Source organism: Ornithorhynchus anatinus, chromosome 8, assembly GCF_004115215.2.
Source record: "Ornithorhynchus anatinus isolate Pmale09 chromosome 8, mOrnAna1.pri.v4, whole genome shotgun sequence".
NCBI lineage: Eukaryota > Metazoa > Chordata > Mammalia > Monotremata > Ornithorhynchidae > Ornithorhynchus > Ornithorhynchus anatinus.
The window spans coordinates 39,662,036-39,683,828 of NC_041735.1; the positions used below are offsets into that span (position 1 = coordinate 39,662,036).

At 45.5% G+C, this 21,793-nt stretch overlaps 1 protein-coding gene across 3 annotated transcripts in view; it reads left to right on the plus strand.

Moving 5' to 3' along the window:
• The window catches only part of MRPL3 (mitochondrial ribosomal protein L3), a 45,325-nt gene that overhangs the window by 15,984 nt on the left and 7,548 nt on the right, over nt 1–21,793 (plus strand). For all 3 annotated transcript variants that reach the window (XR_003761516.2, XM_029070656.2, XM_029070655.2), the window contains exons 5-7: nt 2,569–2,668; nt 4,752–4,812; nt 19,170–19,278. Coding sequence is in view for 2 of the 3 variants with exons in the window: in XM_029070656.2 (XP_028926489.1) it covers nt 2,569–2,668; nt 4,752–4,812; nt 19,170–19,278 (270 nt within the window). In the remaining variant the exon portion in view is untranslated. The remainder of the gene's footprint in view (nt 1–2,568; nt 2,669–4,751; nt 4,813–19,169; nt 19,279–21,793) is intronic.

Genomic DNA, 21,793 nt, shown 5'->3' on the forward strand with positions numbered 1-21,793 from the left:
CTTTAGCCCTCTTAACCACTGAACTGGCTCTCTGCGTACCCCTCCCCTATGAGGGAGTGAGGTCTGGGGCAGGGGCCTTTTATAAGTGCAGTCTCCCTCCTGACTGTTCCACCTAGAAGCTAAATAGCCTTTTAATTTTTTTTTGTAATGTCTGTTAAGCACTTACTATGTGTCGAGCACTGTTTTGAGCACTGGAGTAGATACACGCTAATCAGTTTGGACATAGTCCTGGTCCCACATGGGGCTCACAGTCTAAATCAGAGAGAGGAAGATATAATCCCCATTTTACAGGTACGGCAACTGAAGCACAGAGAAGTTAAGCGACACAGCAGTCAAGTGGCGGAGCCCTTATTAGAATCCAGGTCCGTGGCGTTTCCACCAGGCCACGCTGCTTCCCCCCAAACTGTTGTGGTTATTGTACATTTTAAAAACCAGCTATTCTTCCAGTACCAAGTCACCATAATATGTAAAATACAGTGTGTGTCCTACAGCAGTGGCTTGACATAGCCCAGGGCCTGTAATTTCCTCCCGCCCTTCCCCGAACATGTACTAAAAGCCACTCCCCTGCTCTACCTGATCATGACCCATTAGAAGAAGCTCCTAAATCTGGCTAGCATCTCTGTGCTGCCTCATCCCAAATCTCTGCCGCTGTAGATTACCCAGAGAGAGAAGCCTCCTTTCGGGAGCTGCCCTGCCGGGGGGCGAGTCATCCAGGCTGCAGCCGAGCCCAGAATCTTAGCTCTGCCCCCAGCTAGGCTCTCTGCATCAAAAAGTCTCGCATCACTTTTCAAGAGACCGAATGGACTTTTTTAAATGATCGCAAAATGATAGAGGAGTTCAAAAATGTACAGAGATGCCCCGAGAGACTTTGCTTACTGTAAGGTGCGGGATGAAGGAACCCGTTTTGCAACGTAAATCGGTCGTATTTCTTACTAAAAGCTTCAGAGCCGCTGTCGCAGTCAGTGAAGCGAAGTGCTACTTCCACAGCCTCTTGCAAAGACTAAATAAATACTCATTATTTCAATCCCTTATGTAGTTAATGTAATGCTGTGCTGTGAATTAAAGTAAATAGAGGATAAATAGGTTTAATGGTGTAATAGACTATCGGGTGTAAAGACATCCCATGTTTATCCAGAGGTTCTGGAATGGATTCTGACGTATAAAAATCAATGGGAAAACACGCTCCAGGATACATCCACTTTTTGGAGGAACGTATTACGGCTGTATCATAGGGTGGGCCTGTGTGTGTAAACCAGGATTGAGTTTTCTTGTTGGATGACACGCCAGCAATTTTTGTACATTTTTGTATTCAGTTTTCCGCCCGGTTCTTGTATCTTGACATATCTGTACTACTTTCTGTTCTGTCCCTATAGGTCCTCTTGCTCCCACTGTCTGTAACTAATGTTCGTCTGTCTGCCTACTCTATTAAAATTATAGCTCCTCGAGGGCAGTCTTGCTTCAGTTTCATTTTCCCAGGTGGTTAATGCAGTGCTTCACAAACTTAGTAAGCACTCAATAAATGCCGACGAGCTGAATTAGAGCCCAGCTCTTTCCACACTGCTTCTCCTTATAGTTCCCTTATCGCCAAGACCAGAGGGCTATACCATCCCCATCGTGGAATTCCCTTCTCTACCCTACCAGATCTACTAGATCGTAGCTCTCTCCGTATTCAGAGCCCTGCCAAAATATCGCCCCCTCCAACACCTCATTTAATCCAGCACGCCAAACTGAGTAAGAAACCCATCGGCTATATCTCCACCCAGGCTCAGCACCCGTGAATCTCTATGCATTTGATTGTTTTTTCTGTTTGCTTTAGTTGTAAATAGTTTTGTTTGTCTCCCCCATTAAGAATTAATTAAAATCAGCTGAGTTATAAAGGGTTGGTTTAGGTCGATGTAGAAAAGTCTCCTGAGGGTGTAGACTTCGACTGAATAAATCAAAAATCCCATTTTCTTGGCCTGCCTCCTCCCTGTGGAGAGTCGTGACTCCTAAAAACTATAGGTGTTTGTCTGATCTATGTTAGAGATGGTGAGATTGACCGTATTCATCTTTCTAACAAAAAGGTGGGCAATAAATTTATCAGTTGTTTTTAGGGAGTGCGTATGATTTACTTTGCATTGCGAAGTGCCACGGCTTCTTTTTCTAATCTCCTAAATCTGGAATTTTTTTTCCTGAATTCTCCTAAAGCATAAGTGGTTTTCTGAAACATGAATGTAGCGAGTTGCATATATAAACTAAACTTGCCCTTCGGTAGGGTGTGGTGTGGTGTATTTTAGTATTAATTTCAGTTTTATTCATTCATTCATTCGATAGTATTTATTGAGCACTTATTATGTGCAGAGCACTGTACTAAGCACTTGGAATGTACAAATCGGTAACAGATAGAGACAGTCCCTGCCCTTTGACGGGCTTACAGTCTAATCGAGGGAGACGGACAAACAAAAACAATGGCAATAAATAGAATCAAGGGGATGAACATCTCATTAAAACAATAGTAGACTCTTAAGTTGTAAACCTACCTTTTTGGTGTTTAAGAGAATTCTTAATGGGCATTTTTGTTTGTTTCAGAAATCTGAAGAGTCACTGGAGATGTACAGAGAAGCTGGAGTACCCCCAAAGCAGAGAATTAAAATATTTCGTGTGACCGAAAATGCTAAAATTAAGCCAGGTAACCTTAAGCGGTGGATATGTTTTTTTTTTATGGCAAAATCGAAAGGGTTCGGTTCTTTGTTTTTATCAGATGGAGAGGAACACATTAAGGAGAGGCAGTTGTCGTGCTTGGAAAACCCATTCCATAATGAACCAATTAACTTACAAATTTAGGGTACACACAACTCTCTTAAAATACGGGAGGCTACCGTCCTTGCAAAGTGAGCACTAAGGCAAACTTGCACTGTGCAGGATGGCCATTCCAACGCCGACAGTTTCTCCTACACCATCGTGCGCTGAATCCCGACGGGCTCACGGGGTAGGGTGAGCGGGCCGTAGTCTTCCAGCAGCGTTCCGGGGAAAAATGGGAAGGGAATGAATGTGTGAGGCGGAACTGAGCGTGTGGGGCCCACCTCCTAGATGGTCCCTAGTGTTCCCAAAAACGGACATCTGGAAGGAGGGGTGAAGACACGTTAACCTTGCAGAACTAGATGAAATGGAGCCTAAGCTATAGAACGGTGGCTGCCGACTAATTTAGCCTCGAAGGGATTTGCCCATTTCGGTATTGAGACTGGAAGCTCGTCGAGGGCAGGGAACGTGCCTACCGGCTCTGATTTATCGTTCTCTCCCTAGCGCTTAATACAGTGCACACAATAAGTGCACCAGTAAATAAGACCCGAAACGGAGTATTTTGCTTTCCCTGGTATTCAGAGCTGTGCTAGCCACCCGGCATTGTAAACCTGAGCTCTAGAATGTGAAGTCGAAACGAGAGGATTTGATGGGCGCGCAGACATGGATTTCTGCACTGGGGACCCCGAAAAGCCAGGGTCAGTCACGCGAGCCTGGCGACGAGGGTAGGGTGGCCACGGTCAGCCCTCGCAGAGCCCGGACACGTGTTACACAGGACATCTGGAGTAGCATGATGGTATATTATACACCCTTTTGCAGAACTCAGTTTATTTTGTGCGATCCTAGGGAAGTGATGTTCTGGGGACCTGAACACCCCACTTGCTCGCAGAGGCTTTGTGTTCCCTTCCCAGTTCCACATGAACCACGGCCCTGCATCGGAGCCGAGGAGACCGACGGCAGAAACCGTGGCCGAGGGAGCTTCGGTGCCGAAATAAAAAAATAATAATATCTGTGGCGTGTTTTAGGTGCTTGCCATGTGCCGGGCGAGCACCGAACAGAAGGTGGGGGTAGATGCTCCATAAACTGATCGGAAACAGCCTCTGTCCCTCATGGGGCTCACAGTCTTAAAGGGAAGGAAGAACAGAGATCTTATCCCCATTTTACAGATGAGAAAACTGAGTCACCAAGAAGTTAAACGACTTGCTCACCGACCCACAGCAGGCAAGAGAAGCAGTGTGGGAAGAGAAGGGCCTGGGAGTCAGAGGACCTGGCTTCTAATCCCACCTCTCCCATCTGCCTGCCTTGTGACCTTGAGCAAGTCACTTCATTGCTCGATGCCTCAGTTTCCTCATCTGTAAAATTATGATCCAATACTTATTCTCCCTCCTACTTGGACTGTGGGCCCCATGAGGGACTAGGATTGTGTCCAACCCCATTACCTTTTCTCTATCCCCGAGCTTAGAGCAGGGCTTGACACAGTGCTTAAAAAATAACGCATTTATTGTTATTGTTTTATTACTGTCATTATTATTATGTGGCAGAGCTGGGATTAGAATCCCGGTCTCCCGACTTCCAGGCGTACGCTCTTTCCACTCGCCCTCCAGGCTTTTGAAAAACAAGACTCCAAAGTATCTGTTACCAAACAGGCATATGATCCGCTGAAAATCAGATTTCCTGGTATAAAATCAGACAAATGGCCTCCCTAAGTGATATCTGCAAAGTAAAAATCAAGTAGAACATGTCAACATTTGGGTGTGACCGAGCTGAGTTTCTGAGAGTAAAGGACTAATGCAGAATCAAACTTTGTCATTAAATAGCTTTGGGTAGCCTGATCTCAGGAAATGTTCAGTTCCTTCACCACACGTGTTTCTGCTTTCTTCTAGACCCTTCTTCTAGAAGACATATTTAGACTTGGTATGTATTGTCTCTCAGCTTTCACAACTTCACAAAATGTTATTTTTCTCCTTCTAAAGGTACTCCTTTGTATGCTGCTCACTTTCGCCCTGGGCAATATGTGGATGTCACCGCAAAAACGTAAGTTCGTGCCCTGGGACTTTCTCTTTGTTAGCTCATGTAAATGAAAATATCGTAGCTGGGGAAAAGACTGGTGCAGGATTCACTTGCCGGGGAATGTTTTCCTCTGCCGTCCTTTAAGTAAAGTGAAAGCAGGCTGGTGATCCCTGCCTTTAATTGGAACCTAGTGTATCAGAACATCAAGCTAAGCTTCCCAGGGCAGATTTAAAATCAGACGGGGGCTGAAGACATTAGTCTTTAAAAAGTGGTTTTGCGAGGTCTGTTTTCAAAATGTTGTGCTTTTATCGTGCTGTTGCCTGATGTGTTCGTTTATGTGCATTTATGATTTTCAATACCATAGATGGAAAAGACCATCTTTAGAGCGAACCTTAAATATTCAGGGCCTTCTCTAAATGCACTTCTGAAATTTCTTAGTTTAAGGTACAGTGTGAATAATAGTAGTCATGAAAAGTGGCAGGTTTTTTGAGTAGATTGTATAGATTGAATAAACCAAGGGGAAGAAGCAATTGTCTGCTTACTGTGTAGTATTTGTCAATATCTGTGGTTAGCTGGGAGTGGTGTATTTTCTTGCAAAGTATCTCTGTGCCTAGAAATCAAAATTGAAATTGGGTGTCTCATCAGTATTCGGTAACTTGTTTTGTTCCTGGAGTGTCTAGATTTTTTCATGTCGCTTCCTCCAAAGACAGAATCGGTGGCATGTTTGACGTTCCCTCGCTTCTTCTCGCTTCTTTACACTAGAATTGCTTTTTACTAGTTTGCATTTCCCAAGAAGGAACCGATCAGTTTGCACCGGCAATTGAAAATGGGACAAACAGTAAACATACCTAGGGGGCATGGAATGTGAAGTCTCATTGTTTTGAAAATACGATTGGTTTGTAGTCCGGACAGTTATCATTAGCACTGTGCAGTGTGATGAAAGACCAAAATTTCTATTAACCACGTTCCATTTCCCCGATGTTCTTCAAAACAAGAATAATAAGATTTTGGTACTAGTTGGAATAGAAATCCATGCTCCTCATGTCTGGCTGGAAATACATATGGCTTGTTGTAGTCTCGTTAGATTTTTGAGCGTATTGACACCACGCATTAGAAGACCAACCGTACTGACGTATTGCCTTGATTTGACAGCATTGTGCATTTTCATTTGTAACCTAATGAAGGTGAAATTTAGAAATATAGAATGGGGACATAGTTCCGTGGACATCTGGCTGGGTGTTTTTCGTTTGCCCTAAAGTAGATTGAAAATAGTTTCTCAGATTAAGAGACGAGCTGAAAAGTATCTAGGGTGGATGCATTTCGATGAACAGCACTCGAATGCATTTATATTTCAGATATTCCTATATTAAGTAGCGTCACTTATCAACCAGAACTTCTGCTTTCTATAGTGGAAAAGTTGTCAGCAAAGATTAGCCATACGGCAAACCTCGCCCAGACACGGAAAGGAATGCCAGATTGAATGCTCTCTCTCGATGCTGTGGGGTGGAGAGGTGTGTGGCTGTTCTTAGTAAATGAAACTATCTGTCTGGTTTATTTTGTTATCGGATAACGAGCGAGACACTGGCACACTAAATAGTTACGTGACCCCATCAAGCGTCTTTATTAGTAGCCAATCTCCTCCAAGAAGCCTTCCCTACTCTCATCCTTCTGCATCACATTTGTACTTGGATCTGTCCCCTCTATGTCCCACTTTAGTTTTGAAATCTCTAAATATTTTGTGTACTGCCTTGTTCTGAAGCTGGGAACATGTCCACTAATTCTGTAGTACTCTCCTAAGCATTGAGTGCAGTGCTCTGCCCATACTAAGCGATACCACTGATTGAGAAGCAGCGTGGCTCAGTGGTAAGAGGACAGGCTTGGGAGTCAGAGCTCATGGGTTCTAATCCCGGCTCCGCCGCTTGTCAGCTGTGTGACTTTGGGCAAGTCACTGAATTTCTCTGGGCCTCAGTGACCTCATCTGTAAAATAGGGATTAAGACTGTGAGCCCCACATGGGACAAGCTGATCGCCTCGTATTCCTCCCCCAGCACTTAGAACAATGTTTTGCACGTAGTAAGTGCTCAACAAATGCCATCATCACCATCATTATTATAATTATTGATTGAAGGCCACTTCTGTTTTTTGAAAATCATTTTTAACTTTGGCTGAATACCAAATCAGTTATCCCCAAGTTATTCCCGCGCGTCACTAAGAATCCCTTACCCATTTTACCTGAAGCAACAATATGTATTCTAATTTCTAATTTTGTAAAAACAGCAGTGTTTTCTAATCAGTTTAAGATATTGGCTTCCTTTATACAAATGAATTAAATGTAATCCTCTTATGATGTTATGGATTAGTCTCACATAAAATTTGAATTCTTTCAGCTACTAATTGCTTCCTTTCCCTGAAAAAAAAGTTTGAAAGATCCTAAAATAATATTTATTATAAGAGGAAATCTCTTGAAAGTTAAAAGTTAGAACTAGCATTTTCTCTTCCCGCCCCCCCGTTAAATACAATAAACTATATAAAGCTTTCCACTTTACTCTTGAAAAGAATGTGTTTTTCGAAAGGCATGTTGTTAAAATTTGAGTCACAGACTACCCCGACGCTATTTATGTGTTATACTTTATAAACCAGAATAATCATCTTGAAAAATCTAATTTCAAAGTTATCGACCAACTCTATTCCAGTGGGTGATTATTGAAGCAAAAGTGTTTTGGGTTTTGTTTTCCCCAGAGTCTGAAAATTTGGTGAGAGGAAAAAGAAAAATACATTCCTACAGAGACCTTATTAAGCACTTACTGAATGCAGACCGCTGTGCTAAATGTCTGAATGTTCCCTTTTGCTCCACGCCTCTAACATCTGTACAGTAATATAAGACTTAATTTAATGCACACAGAAACTGGATTTCTATGCCAGGAGAGTATTTAGGTGACACACAAGTGAAGAAGTGTCTGCCGGGTCTGGGAATAGGGTGTGGGGGGAAAAGTTTAATCAGGGAAGATCTCTTGGAGGAGATGTGATTTGAACAAGGGAAGAGCAGTGATCTGCCAGATGTTTGGGGTTGCGGGGGGGACGAATGAGCTGGAGATGGTCATCCTACAAGAACTAGACAGAGGAAAGAGAGGAAGGGACAGGTTCTCGAGATCTTGCAAAGGAAGATGTTGAGAAGCACCTTGGAGTAGTGGAAAGAACAGTGGCCCGGGAGTCAAAGATCTGCCACTTGTCTGCTCCGCTACCTTGTGCGAGTCATTTAACTTCTCTGTGCCTCAGTTACCGCATCTCTAAAATGGGGATTGAAACTGCGAGCATTACGTAGGACAGACCTGACTGTCGCGTATCTACCCCAGAGCTTAGAATAGCGTCTGGCACATAGTAAGCGCATAACAAATACCATTAAAAAAAAAGAATCAATAGGATATGGTGACATGGGCAGGGATCGCGTCTACTGTCGTACTCTCCCAAACGCTTAGGACAGCGCCCTACGCAGAAAAAATACTCAACAAATGCCCTTTGATCGATTGAGAGATTTCCTGAAAATGTCGGTTGAAAGAGAGAGAGGAATCAAGGACAATGCCGAGGTTGTTGGCCTGAGATAGGGAAGCTGGTGACGGTGTTCTCAACTGCGAAAGGAGAGATTGTCGGAGGAGCGGATCTGGGAGGGAAATGAGTTCCCGTGTTGAACGCGAGAGCGGCAAGCATCGAGTAGAGCGTCACGGCAGAGATTCTTGGAGGCAGAAGGAGATGCGAGATTGCGGGGAGCTCCCGTGAGGTGGATTTGGGAGTCACTGTGTAGAAGTGGGCATCGAAGTTGTGAGAACGGACGAGCTCCCCGAGGGAGTGGGTTTCGATGGAAAATAGAAGGGAACCGGGAACTGGGCCTTGAAGAGAGTAGGAGGCAGAGTAACGGGGTAGTGAAAGAGGCTGAGAGGGAGTGACAAGGGGTAGTAGAGCCAAGAGGGGACGGGGTTAGAGATGGTGTTTCGAGGAGGAAGAAACGGTCCACGGTGTCGACCGCCACCAAGAGATCAACAAAGATGAGGCTGGAGTAAAGAAGCAGCCTGGTCTAATGGAGAGAACCTAAGCCCCGGGCACAGAGGACTTGGGTTCTAATCCCAGCTCTGCCACTTGCTTGTTGAGTGACCTTGGGCAAGTCATTACATTTCTCTGTGCCTCAGTTTTCTGTAAAATGGGGGCTCAATACCTGAACTACCTGATCTCTCCCCCTCCCCTTTTAGACTGTGAGCCCCATGTTGCACAGGGCCACTGCCTGACCTGATTAACTTGTATCCACCTCAGCGCTTAGAACAGTGCTTTGACACACAGTGAGCACTTAACGAATACCAAAATCATCATCATCGTAGTAAAAGCCCATCAGATGGGTGTAGAGATCGCTGGTGTCCTTGGAGAGAGTAGTTTCAGTGGAGTGGGGCGGGGCAGGAGCCGGATTATAGAGGGGCGAGGAGGGAGTCAAATGGAGGCCTGTGGGTGTAAATCACCCTCTTGAAGAATTTGGAAAGGAATTAAGGAGGGAGATGGGGGTGATAGCTGAGCTGGGTGGGCAGCCTGCAGTGTGGAAGTGGAAAGCTGTAACGCGTGGCTGCACCCGGGGGTTAGTGTGGAGTTGGCTGGCTAGGATTGGGAGGGAAGCTGCCTGAACCTGGGTCTCTCGGGGAAGCTGGGCTGACCCTAATGGGAATGGGGGCCGGGGCAAATTCTCTGGGCTCTGCGGGACCGTCTTTTGGACCAAGAATTGTCGCCGTCTTTGCTCCAAATCTGGGGCAGCCGGGCCTCACTCTGCTAAGGAACCGGGAGAATTGGCAGCCAGAACTGCCGTGGGATAGATACGGTGTGGAAACAACAGATAGAAAGCGTGTGTCCGTTTGTGTGATTTTTTTTGTGCCCAGTCCATCGGTTGTATTTAGTGAACGCTGTGTGCAGAGCATCCTGTGAGCGCATGGGGGAGAGTACAATAGAGTTGCTAGGCATGATCCCTGCCCATAAGAATCTTACAGCCTGTATTAATTCCTGTGTTAATATCCCCCAGATATTTTTCTGGGTAATTAAAAATTTACTACCGATCGAGATTTGAGCTCAACGTCCCTGCCCATCCTTTGGTTGCTACAGTGCGAATATTCCAGAAACAAGCAAGGGGAGCTCCTCGCTAAGATTTTAAGCTTTTTGAGGGAAAGGATCACACCTAGTAATTCTACTGTACTCAAGCTCATCAATACGTGCTCTCTGCTCGAACTAAGTATTCAGATGTTATTGACTGAACAAGAGGCAAAGAAGCTGTAAAGGACCGGGATGATACCCGCAAATCTAGAATCGACGATGTATCCAAATTTGATTTCTTAAATTTGACCCCAGATCCATTCCCCATCATCAAATGTTAATAGGAAAGCTTTTTGTAACCTTTAATTTTGCTCAGATTACTAACATCGGTCTGCGATGCCTGTCATCAAGCATGGAGGTCATTTTAATTGGGAGTTTCGAAGGACCTTATAAACAGAATTGTACATGTCTCTTACTGACGTTTTGGTTAACTTGCCGCTGAAAATTAAGATCTCAAAATTGGATTCTCTGACTCTCTCCCTTGAGGAAAAATAAAGAAGATGTCATTTAATTAAACCCTAATTTTAATTCCTTTTTTTTTTTGAGACTTCTCTTGTTTTGATGCTGAATGTGTTAAATGTGACATTTAACCTGAAAGGAAAATTGAGTCTGAGAAGCTCTGAGTGCTCTCAATGCTGGCTGGCATCTACCATCAAATTTAGTTGCTGGAAAAGGGCTAGAGGCTAAGGACATTTTAGAAGTAAACAGCTTTCTTCTTAAAGTTAAGAAAATGTATGTGGTGCTGATAGGCTGTATTTTATTTCTACAGGCCTTTTATAAAAAATGAATTCTAGCAGCAGCTCTGTTTATTTAACGTTTGTAATGATAGCCAGAGACCAGCTCCTTGGGGAACAGTGCTTTTACCTTGTTGGTTTTCTTATAATGTCCACATGAAATGAACTTAAGTGGATTTAAGAACTATCTAGCCACTTGACCTACTTTTTCTGGTTCCTGCGTATCAGAATTTTTGGTTTACCTGGATTCTTTTGTGAAGTAGACTGAGGAGGGGGGGACATATCCATTCAAAAATGGACCACCAGAAGTTTGAATCCCCGTATCACCACCTCCTTTTTTTTTAATTTTATAAACGATTGCTAACGATTATTTATAAAGTAATATTTTATATTTAAAATTGTATAAAAATTAAAATTATGTATAAATATGTAAATACGATATTTATAAAATTAAAATATTTTAAATTATTTATAATTTTATAACGATTATAAGCTATTACTATATGTCAAATACTGTTCTGAGCACTGAGGTAGGAGTAGCATGGCTTAGAGGCAAGAGCACGGGCTTGGAAGTCAGAAGGGCCTGGGTTCAAATCCCGGCTCTGCCACCTGTCTGCTGTGTGACCTTGGGCAAGTTACTTCACTTCTGCCTCAGTTATACCTCATCTGGTTAATGAGGATTAAGACTGAGCTCCATATCGGACTGCGATTGCGTCCGACCCGACCACCTCGTGTCTGCCCCAGTGTTTGCATAGAGTAAGCGCTTAATACAAATACCAAAGTTATCGTCATTCTTCCAAGTTAATTAGGTTGGAGACAGTCCCTATCCTACATGCGGCTCACAGTCTTAAGAAGGAGGGAGAGCAGGGATTGAATCCCCATTTTACAATTGAGGGAACTGAGGCTCGGAGATGTTAAGTGACTTGCCCAAGGTCACACAGCAAGCAATTGGCAGAGGTGGAATTAGAACCCAGGCCCGTGCTCTTGCCACTAGGCCACGCTGCTTTCTCCAAAAAGACCTCCTATCTTGCCACTTTAAATCCCCGTCTCCTAGATGGTCGGTCTCTGGCGCTGGAAACGTAACCTCTTCTTTGGGACTGCAGAGCAGTTCCATCGGCCACTCGTATTCGCCGAGGCCCTCCTACGTGCGGAGCGCTGTGCTGTCGTAGGAGAGCACGCAGCTGAAGTAAGCCTCACAATCCTTCTCCTCGGGTGTGCAATCTAAAGGGCGACAGGGAGGCTCAAGTTATTTGCAAGTAGAAAGAGTAGGAGGAGAGGCAGCTGGTGATATATCAAGAATATGGAAGGCCGAGTAAGAATGAATAAGAAGGGAATGGGGATAAGTAAATGCCGAGAATAGTTGTAGATTCCTAAACCCCACGGGGCATGGGTCCCCTACTCCACGGGGGCAAGGAAGGCATCCCTCGCAGGGCAGGGCAGGCAGCTGTAACTAGCTAACCTGTTCCACCCCCTGGAGCCGGAAATGAATCAGAGATGGCACCGGCCCCCAGGATCTTCCGTCTCCCCACGTTCTCCCCCGGGATCCGCCCTCTGCTCTGCCTCCGTGTCCCACATCCTCCCTCCCCCGGGATCTGCCCCCAAATCCTCCCCCGGATCTATTCTCGCCTCTGCCTCCAAGTCCCCACATCTTTACCCGGGATCTCCCCTCTCCTCTGCCTCCATCGCCCCACATCCTCTCTGCCCCCCGCCCCCCTTGCCTCCCCATGGTCAGGATTCCAGCTGGGGACAGTTGATTCCGAACCTGCTCCTTTCCCTCAGTGTTTCCCTCACTGCACCCGTCCCTCCCCCCGCCCCCCTTGCAGATCACCCAGCTAGGCGGCAGTGGAGACCACGACTCTCCTCTTCCCCTGGAGAAGGGAGTCCTGCCCCAGGCCCGGAGGGGGCGGGACCCCGAGGAGTCAGCCAAGGATTCACGGGCGCAGGACGGGAGCCAGATTTCTGGAGCCTCACAGTTTCTGCCCAACTGTCCGGTCACGGTCAGCTGACCATAGCAAGAAATCCAGGGTGGCCTGGCCTACAGACCCACACTGGCCAGAAAGTGGTGAAGTGATTGTGTGGCCCCAGGGCGTCCCCCCATCCCACCAGCACAGCGGCTGCACAGTTTCGACCCCTATCTCATCCTCAGGGCCTAGGGACCCGGGCTGCCGAGGCGGCTGGGGCCGAGAGGGTCACGGGGGAGGAGAAGCAGAGTAGCCAAGTGGACAGAGCACGGGCTTGGGAGTCAGAGAGACCTGGGTTCCACCACTCGTCTGCTATGTGACCTTGAGCAAACCACTTCACGTCCCTGTGCCCGTTACCTCCTCTGCCAAATGGGGATTAAGATTGTGAGCCCCATGTGGGACATGGACTCTGACCAAACTGACGAGCTTGTTGTATCTACCCCACTGCTGAGCACAGTGCCTGGCACACAGTAAGCACTTAACAAATAACATAAAAACGAAAAGGAGAACTGGACCCTGGAGATGAGTGTCCCCTTCCTTCTGCTTTCTCTGTCCTTTCCCTCCTCTTCTTTTCCTCTCCTGCCCTCCCCCATGGCCCAATACCTCACTCCCAAGTCCTTTCCACTCTCAAAATGAGAAGTTGGCACCCCAGCTAAGCGTGACTGTTTGACAACACAGCCTGGATCGCTGGAAGTTAATCAGAGAATGCTTTCTGGAGGGGGTGAGATTTCAGGAGGGCTTTGGGCTGGTGTGAGCAAAAGGTGGGGGTGTATATGGGAAGCCTGGAAGCCAGTGATCAGGAAGTTCTACCTACTGTGTTGGGAAATAGGTAGCCATTGGAGGCTTGAGAGGATCGGTAGACACGTGCCAAACCGTTCTTCTCTTAGGCAACGTGGGCAGTTCCCAAATTAGGTAGATGGCAAGCACCCAGCCTCTCATCTCATCCCTGCCAGGGAAAGCAGATGGTGGGGATCCAGGGGCCAGGGAAGCGGCGGTCACAGATGACTTTGTGGTCGGTGGATAGACCGTCTCCAGGATAGAGGAATTATAACTTTGCGCAAAGAAGTTTCTAATCGGAATGCTTTGAGGAAAATCTAAATATAGATTAACAGCAGGGGTGAGATTTTATGACGAGTACAGCAAACACATTTTAGTGGGAGGATTTTAATAGCAGCAATAGAACTAGTAGGGCATCAGCCTGATTTTGTCCAGTTTACCCTAAATTTAGTTTGAAAACAAATATATGGAATGTTGAATTCACACCATGAACTCTCTTTAGATTCTTTCTCAGTAAAGTAGTTCAACTTTCTTGGAGCACGGCCTCTGATCAATCATAATTTTGATTAGCTTATTAGTTAAAGTGTCTCAGCTTCTGGCTAAGCACTGGGTTTTTCCAGACGGAATCAATTTTGCCCTGGTTCTGAAATCAATATCCAGTTTTTTAAATTTTGCCGCTCTTGTAAAACTTGACAGCATCCCATTCGCCAATCATTTTCATTTGAGATCTCATTATCGGTCTTGTCTACCTGCAGCGAATGTTCACTTGGAAGAAAGTGTCCTCTTTGAAGTAGCATTTCTTTGAGATAATTTGCCTAGTCGCCCCATTCTTTTGGGCTTAAATTTTACCACCCTAAACGAGGGAGGGGCTGGTACTCAGGGGATTAGTGAAGAAAAAAGGAGAGGAGGGGGAAGATAACGGTCACAGGACACTTTGATCCACTCTCCCAGGCGCTGCCGAGGATGGCATCATCATTCAGTGCTATAACTCCCTACCCCCCAACCCCTGCTGGATTCTCTGGTTGTCTCTATGTGAGATTTGGGACCTCTTCACCTAAATTCTCCCTTTGTAATCGGGGGTAGGTGCACTGATAGACTGCAAGCTATGTGTGGGTAGGGACTATGCCTGGTTCTTCTCTTGGCCTTTCTCAAGTGCTTAGTACCTTTGATGGCACTCGGGCACTCAATAAATACCATTATCGTCACTTAGGCCACTATTCCCACCACCCCCACTTATGACTTCTGCCGAAGCGGGGATTGTTCGGCAGGAGCATAAAGCCGCACGTGTGGTGGTTTTCCTGATGATGACTATGGTATTTGTTCAGCACTTACTCTTCTAAGCGCTTGGGTAGATACAGGTTAACCGAATTGACTTCAGGCTGAGCCAAGGCGGGCTTTTAAAAACCGATCAGGCCTGAAACCTATCATTCAGAATCTCTCGAAGTGCTACTTTAAAAATCTTCGTCATTGAGCTCGGTCCAGTGTAGGGATCTGTAGGGGCCAGTGCCCTAAGAGTTCCAGCTGTGGAGATGGATGGACCCTCGGTTTGGGATCCCCACAGATGTGGCTCCGCGCTCCCACATGCTCTCCTCCTGGCCTCTCTGAAATAGGGGCTTCCCGACAGGGCTGAAAAGAATCTAGTGTCGTCTTGGATCTTTTTGATCCAGCAGCACCTATGGAGCCTGCCTGCCACTTCCAAAGGCCATCATCCCACTTGCTCCCCCCCGCCCCGTCTTCATACCTGTGCCCAAGATACAAGGTCGCCATCTGTCTTTGTCCCCGATCACGAAAGTGGGCTGCCACCAGGGTGTTCCATGCAGTTTTACAGGTGAGGCCGATGTGCTGTGCTTGCTTTCACCGAGCAGTTTTGAACTGTTTGGAAACCCGGTAGATTTTAGGTAAGACCATTTTGTCCTCATTGGAAATTTAGGAAGCTACGAACAGGAGTCACGGGTCCATTGTCTGTAAGTCATTGAACAAAGCGTCGGTATTGGGACCTCCATTCTCTTGGATTCACTGACTCTTTCCCGCTAACCACGCAGCCTCCGGGGTCTGGGACACCGCTCATCCTTTCTTAACTCACTGGAGAGAGAACTTCCATAGTGAACGTTTTTTCCCATCCTGTCATTTTCAGACGTTAGCTATTGTAAATGCCCCTTATTCCAAACCTCCCCCTTCTTTATTCCATCAACTGGAGAAAGAGTGGCCTAGTGGAAAGAGTAGAATCCTGTGAGTTAAAGGACCTGGGTTCTAATCCCGGCTCTGCCATTTGCCTGTCATGCGGACTTGGGCAAGTCACCTCATTTCACCAGCCTCAGTTTCTTCATCCCTATAATGGGGATTGAATACCTACTCTCCTTCCTACCTAGGCCATGAGCCCTATATGGATCGATCAACTTGTATCTACCCCAGCGCTTAGAGCAGGGCTTGACACGTAGTGAGCGCTTAACCAATGCCACAATCATCAGAGCTCCGGCGTCAAACCTGTGAAATATCTGCCCAGGCCAGAGATCAGCAAGTACTCCATTTCTCCTTTGCCTGAATCGAGGTGGCGATTCGGCATGGCATTTGAGTTTAATCCTTTTGTTTTGAGTTATTTATCGACTAGACCTCCATTGTATCCAGCATAAAAGCATGATATAACCTAGAGCTAGATTGAAAGGCAATCTGTAATTAGTCTGCAGATAATTAGTACCGTCAGTTCACTTCTTTCGTCATATAATCATTTATTCTTAAAATGAGCCGGATTATCTTAAGTAATTTACCTGGCATGTGTTTTGTTGGGTTGCGTTGGAGATGGGTAAATTGAATGTCTAAAATTACCCTAACAGCCATCTGTAGACTATTTCCCAGTATTTCTTTATCGAAAATTGTCAAGCTGGGCAATTAAGAATAACGTATTTGCTTAAAACAAAAATTGCTTGTACAAGCAGAATTCATTTGTTGTAAGAAGTCCCTTTTTTCGGACTAATATTGTGAGCCAAATTTTGGGGGGGGGGGGGGGGGCGCGGTTATTTTAAAGGTATCGAGCAGCCTTATTCCAGGCCTACTGAAAAAAAAATAATTTTTGACTTTATCGGCCTCGGTGTTCATGTTTCCAGACTCCAAAACTTGTTACATTTCGGAGAACGCAACAAAGACAAATTGAAAGGAAGAAAAGCCAAATTAGAAAAGAAGCTCTCTTTTAGGTATCTGACACACATTAAGTGAATATTAGGTTTTGTTCTTCGGTTTCACATAAGCCGTTTGAGTTGATACGGAAGATTAAGTTTATAATTAATAACTAAGTATTTTGCCCCTTGATCAGGAAGAAGTATTTCTTTGAATTATGATTCAAAAATTGAAACTAGCCAAACTGTGCATTCAGTAATGCTTATTGAGGTGGATGGGTGGGTTTTTGTAATTCATCGATCTAAATGACTGAGAAAAAGTTTGGCATATGGTCCTGTAGTATTGGATTTCCGCCTGGAACGTTAATTATTAAAGCGCTGAAGACAAAAATATCCATTTCCCTTAAAATACCCTAAGAATCTCAACCGGATCTGGCAAATACATGGATCATCTCAGTGTTTAGCGGTAAGATTTTGCCGTCTTTATTCTTTGGAACCACCATTCTACGTCATGGTGAGTGAAGACTTCAGAGTAGAGAGAGTACTGTACGGTCCCCTAGACCGGAAGCTTGTTGTGGGCAGGGGACGTATTCCGTTGTCATATCGTACTCTCAAGTGCTTAGTACGGGGCTGTGCTCAGGGTAAGTGCTCACTGAATACAGCTGACCGAAGCCCACAGAAAAGACGGTTCTGACTGGTCTGCGTGAGGCTCGGCCTCAAAGAGGACAGATGAACAGAAAGCTGTCAAAGTTAAAATTCTCTTCAGAATTCAGTATTCCAAAATTAAAGATTAAAGTTTAATAGGAGAAAACACGGTAGCGTATTGCCGCCTGGATAGCGGGGCTGGTCCCCGGAGAATCCAGGTCTTCGGGCTCTCGGCCATGCCAGGCTGAACGAGCGGTCCCCGGTCTTCTGCATATTGCAAGGTTTCCTTTATCGTGCGGCTTAATGGCATTTTAGATGACTTCTGTTAGGCAAGTATTGGAAGGAAATTCATTTCCTTTCAGTAGAGACCAAGGGTAATTATGAAACACCCAAATCTCTTGTTCCTTTGCTGAAGAATCTAGTTGTGTTAGATGGTTGAGCTCAATTCTCTCATCCTTTTTTAACACCACCAAATTCTGGCATACTCAGTTCAGCGGAATAAAGGAGTCTTTAAACGAGAAAACAGTAGTATCTTTGTAGGTTTGCAGCTTTTGCAGCTGAATTTTCTTGTGCATCAAAACAGGGAATAATAATTATTGTGGTATTATGAAGCACCAATTATGTGCCAAGCACTGTACTAAGTGCTGGGCTGTCTCGTTTAGACTGTGAGCCCGTCATTGGGCAGGGATTGTCTCTGTCTGTTGCCGAATTGTACATTCCAAGCACTTAGTATGGTGCTCTGCACATAGTAAGCGCTCAGTAAATACTATTGAATGAATATGAGTTAATCAGGCCTAAAGCAGAGTTTAGACCTTTTTCAGCCTCAGCCTCATAAATGGAGAAAATGCAGCAAAGCGCCTTCTCGATACCCAAAGGACTCTACATGGCTCATGAGCCCCTCTCTAGCCTTTTGGGCTAGTGTACCTTAGGAAAATGATGTACAGCAGCAAATGTGTAAATCTAGGGAGGAAGGGAGTACTCTTCATTTTTCAGGGTGACAGTCTCTGAGTCTTGGGCTAATTTTGTTAGGTGCTGTGTATTGTTCATGGTTTTATACCCATTCGGGTCCTGTTTCTGATTTAGTGTACTTTGCCAGCTCCAGCTTTTTGCTTGCCGGTCGGGTAGAGGAAGGGTGCATCGGGTTATCCGGATTTCCATGAGCCGAGGGCATGACTGAGCCGGGGGTTTAGGATCCTCGCACTCTCAGCGTGCCCATCATCCTCTGCAAAAATTTGCCCGGTGCCCTCAGTCGCAGCTTTTAAGTTTTTGATTTTCCCGAGTCTGATTCATCGGTTAACCCTGTCCCCAAACCTATTAAAATTAATTGGCTTTGTGTTCTGGCCTCGGTAGGTTTCCACGGAATGATTTTTCTGCTAAATGAATTTCAGAGCCTCGGTTACGGAGTACCCTTATTAGTTAAAAGTACATTTAGTTTCAGTGTTATTTGAATGGTATTTTTACATATTATTTCTGTGGTGATTTTTGAAGCGGGATTTCCCCTCTATTTCAACACAGCATAAACATCTCTATAAAGTTATTCACGGCAGGAACTGTTGCTGATGCACTGTAATATGATGGGAATTATTTTTCTGCCCTTAAAGACGCTCGGAGAGTTCATCTATCCCAACTCTGAGGGTTGTTTATAGCATTTAAATTACAGTTTTTGGCCCCTTCTGTCCTAAACAATGTGGATGGAGTGAAAGTGCTATTTCCCTTATTTATATGCATGTAGGGACGTGAATTTTATTACTCTTCCAAGGAAATCGGATGCTTTAAGATCATAATTATGGCAGGCCGAGCAGTAAAGGAAGAGATTTTACTTGCTCGGGATAACTTTTTCTATAACTTCTAACGTCGCCCAGAGTAGCAGCGGAAGAGGGGTTGGTAAAGCTTGGGAATAATCAACATTTTAGGTAGATCATTTTGGCAGAAGGCAGTGGCTCCGAGTGAACCTTATTAAAACTCAGTTGCTATGAAATGACCAGATTTTTTTTTTTTGATCCCTACTTCAGATTCTCTGTATATTTTTTGTTTCAGAATCGGTAAAGGTTTTCAAGGAGTCATGAAGAGATGGGGATTTAAAGGACAGCCAGCTACTCATGGACAGACCAAAACCCACAGGAGACCGGGGGCAATATCAACTGGGGTGAGGACATTCCCTGGGTTATTTTCTTTGTTTGTTTATAATGTAGCCTGAGCCATTTTTCTCATCCAGCAGGGAGAACAATACGTATTTCCATGAGATCTTACACATTTTCATAGCAGGAAGGAGACAAATAGCTGACTTTGCATCAAGTAATCTTTGCGATAGTCGTATTTACTGTGTACAGAACACTGTATTGAGCGCTCGGGAGAGTACAATATAACAGACACATTATCTTCCCTCCACAAGCTTGCAGTCTAGAGGACTGTACGAATAATTATGATTTTGGTGCTTATTAAGCACTTACTTTGTGCCAAGTACTGTTCCAAGCCCTGAGAGAGATACAAGTTAATCAGGTTGGACCCATTCCCTGTCCCACAGTGGACTCACTGTCTTCATCCCTATTTTTCAGGCGAGGTAACTGAGGCCCAGAGAAGTGAAGTGACTTGCCCAAGGTCACACCGCAGACAAGTGGGGGAGCTGGGATTAGAACCCAGGTCCTTCTGGCTCCTAGGGCCATCCGTGCTGTATCCTCTAAGCCAGGCCGCTTCACACTGCGTCACGCTGCAGGCTTTTCGGGCCTGCTCCCTTTATGATTGATTATGATTATGTCAATCAATGTATGATTGACAGCCGTTGCCCAGAGCAGCTGGTTGAGCTGCTTCCCTCATCCCAGGACTGGCCGGCCTGCCGGAGACTGCCGTGAAGCCTTCGTGAGGCTGATTTTTTTTTTTTTAAGTGGTTCTGTGCAGTTCCCAGTCAAAAATGAAATTTTTCCCTTGAAAATTCCAAGCGAATTTGGCCGTAAAGGAAGAGGAGAAGAGGGAGATAAGAGTGAAAAAGGCCAAGAGGAAAGAAGGAAAGTACTTCCCCCTAGATGCAACCTCTCTGGTCCCTCCCTTCTTGCCTTCTTACAAGTTCAGAGCGGAGACGGGCCTCGTGGCACGTGAGGCTCTCAAAGTCAAGAGGGAGACAGAGAGAAATATAACACAAGGGTAAATTAGGTTCTTGATGAACCCTTGCGTTAAGGAAAACTCACAGTATCGTGTATATGCATCTTGACAGGCCGTCTGTGGGTGTAAATACAGCCCTTAGATTGTAAGCTCAAACACTCCGTCGTCGTATTTACTGAGGGCTTACTCTGTGCAGAACACTCTACTGAGCGCTTAAAAAAGTACAGTAGAGTTGGTAGACGGGATCCCTGATTACACAGAGCTTAGAGCACACGGGGGAAATGGATGTTAAAATGAATGCCATAAGATAAGGGAAATAGTCGAGTCTAAGGAAGCAGCGTGGCTCCGTGGAAAGAGCCCAAGCTGGGGAGTCAGAGGTCGTGGGTTCAAACCCCGGCTCTGCTGCTTGTCAGCTGTGTGACTTTGGGCAAGTCACTTCACTTCTCTGTGCCTCGGTTACCTCATCTGTAAAATGGGCATTAAGACTGTGAGCCCCCTGTGGGACAACCCGATCACCTCGTAATAATAATAATGATGTTGGTATTTGTTAAGCGCTTACACTGTGCAGAGCACTGTTCTAAGCGCTGGAGTAGATACAGGGTAATCAGGTTGTCCCATATGAGGCTCACAGTCTTAATCCCCATTTTACAGATGAGGTAACTGAGGCACAGAGAAGTGAAGTGACTTGCCCACGGTCCCACGGCTGACAAGTGGCAGAGCTGGGATTTGAACCCATGACCGGTTGTATCCTCCCCAGAGCTTAGAACAGTGCTTTGCACATAGTAAGTCCCTAACGAATGCCATCATTATTATTAAGTGCCTAGGGGCTTGGTGAGGGTCATGGTTGCAGAGGGGAGGAGAAATGAGGGCTTAGTCAGGAAATGCCATTACAGAGTTAGATCCGTAGTCCAGCCCTCCCGGGATTTTTGGATCCTTTGGGCAAAAGGGTCCCTGGGGGAACTGGGTCGGGACTGCCTTCCTTAATAATAATGACAATAATTGTGGTATTTGTTAAGTGCTTTCTGTGTGCTCGGCACTGTACTGAGCGCTGGGGTGGATACAGGCAAATCAGTTTGGACACAGTCCCGGTTCTAAATGGGACTCAGAGTCTCAATCCCCATTTTACAGATGAGATAACTGAGGCCCAGAGAAGTGAAGTGACTTGCCCAAAGTCACACAGCAGACAAATGGTGGAGGTGGGATTGTCCCTCTAGATGGTAAGCTAACTGTTGGCAGGGAACGTGTCTGCCTTGCGGTACCCTACTCTCCCAAGCGCTTAGTACAGTGTTCTTCTGCACACGGTAAGCATTCCGTCAACGCCACTGATCGTCCCTAATGTTTACGGGAGTGCTACTTAGCTAGTATCAACAGCTTTTCCTCCAGTTATCCACTCCGAACTAGTTTTATGCAATTAAAAACTGCCATTCGCCATCTTGATTCAGAATGCTTCCTCTTCTGAAGTTGTGAACACATGATGAAGTAGTCGGATACACAAAGGATCTGTGGTCCTTGGAAAGAAAGCTTTGTAATTTATGTGCTCTCTTTTTTATATGGCTTTAAAAATT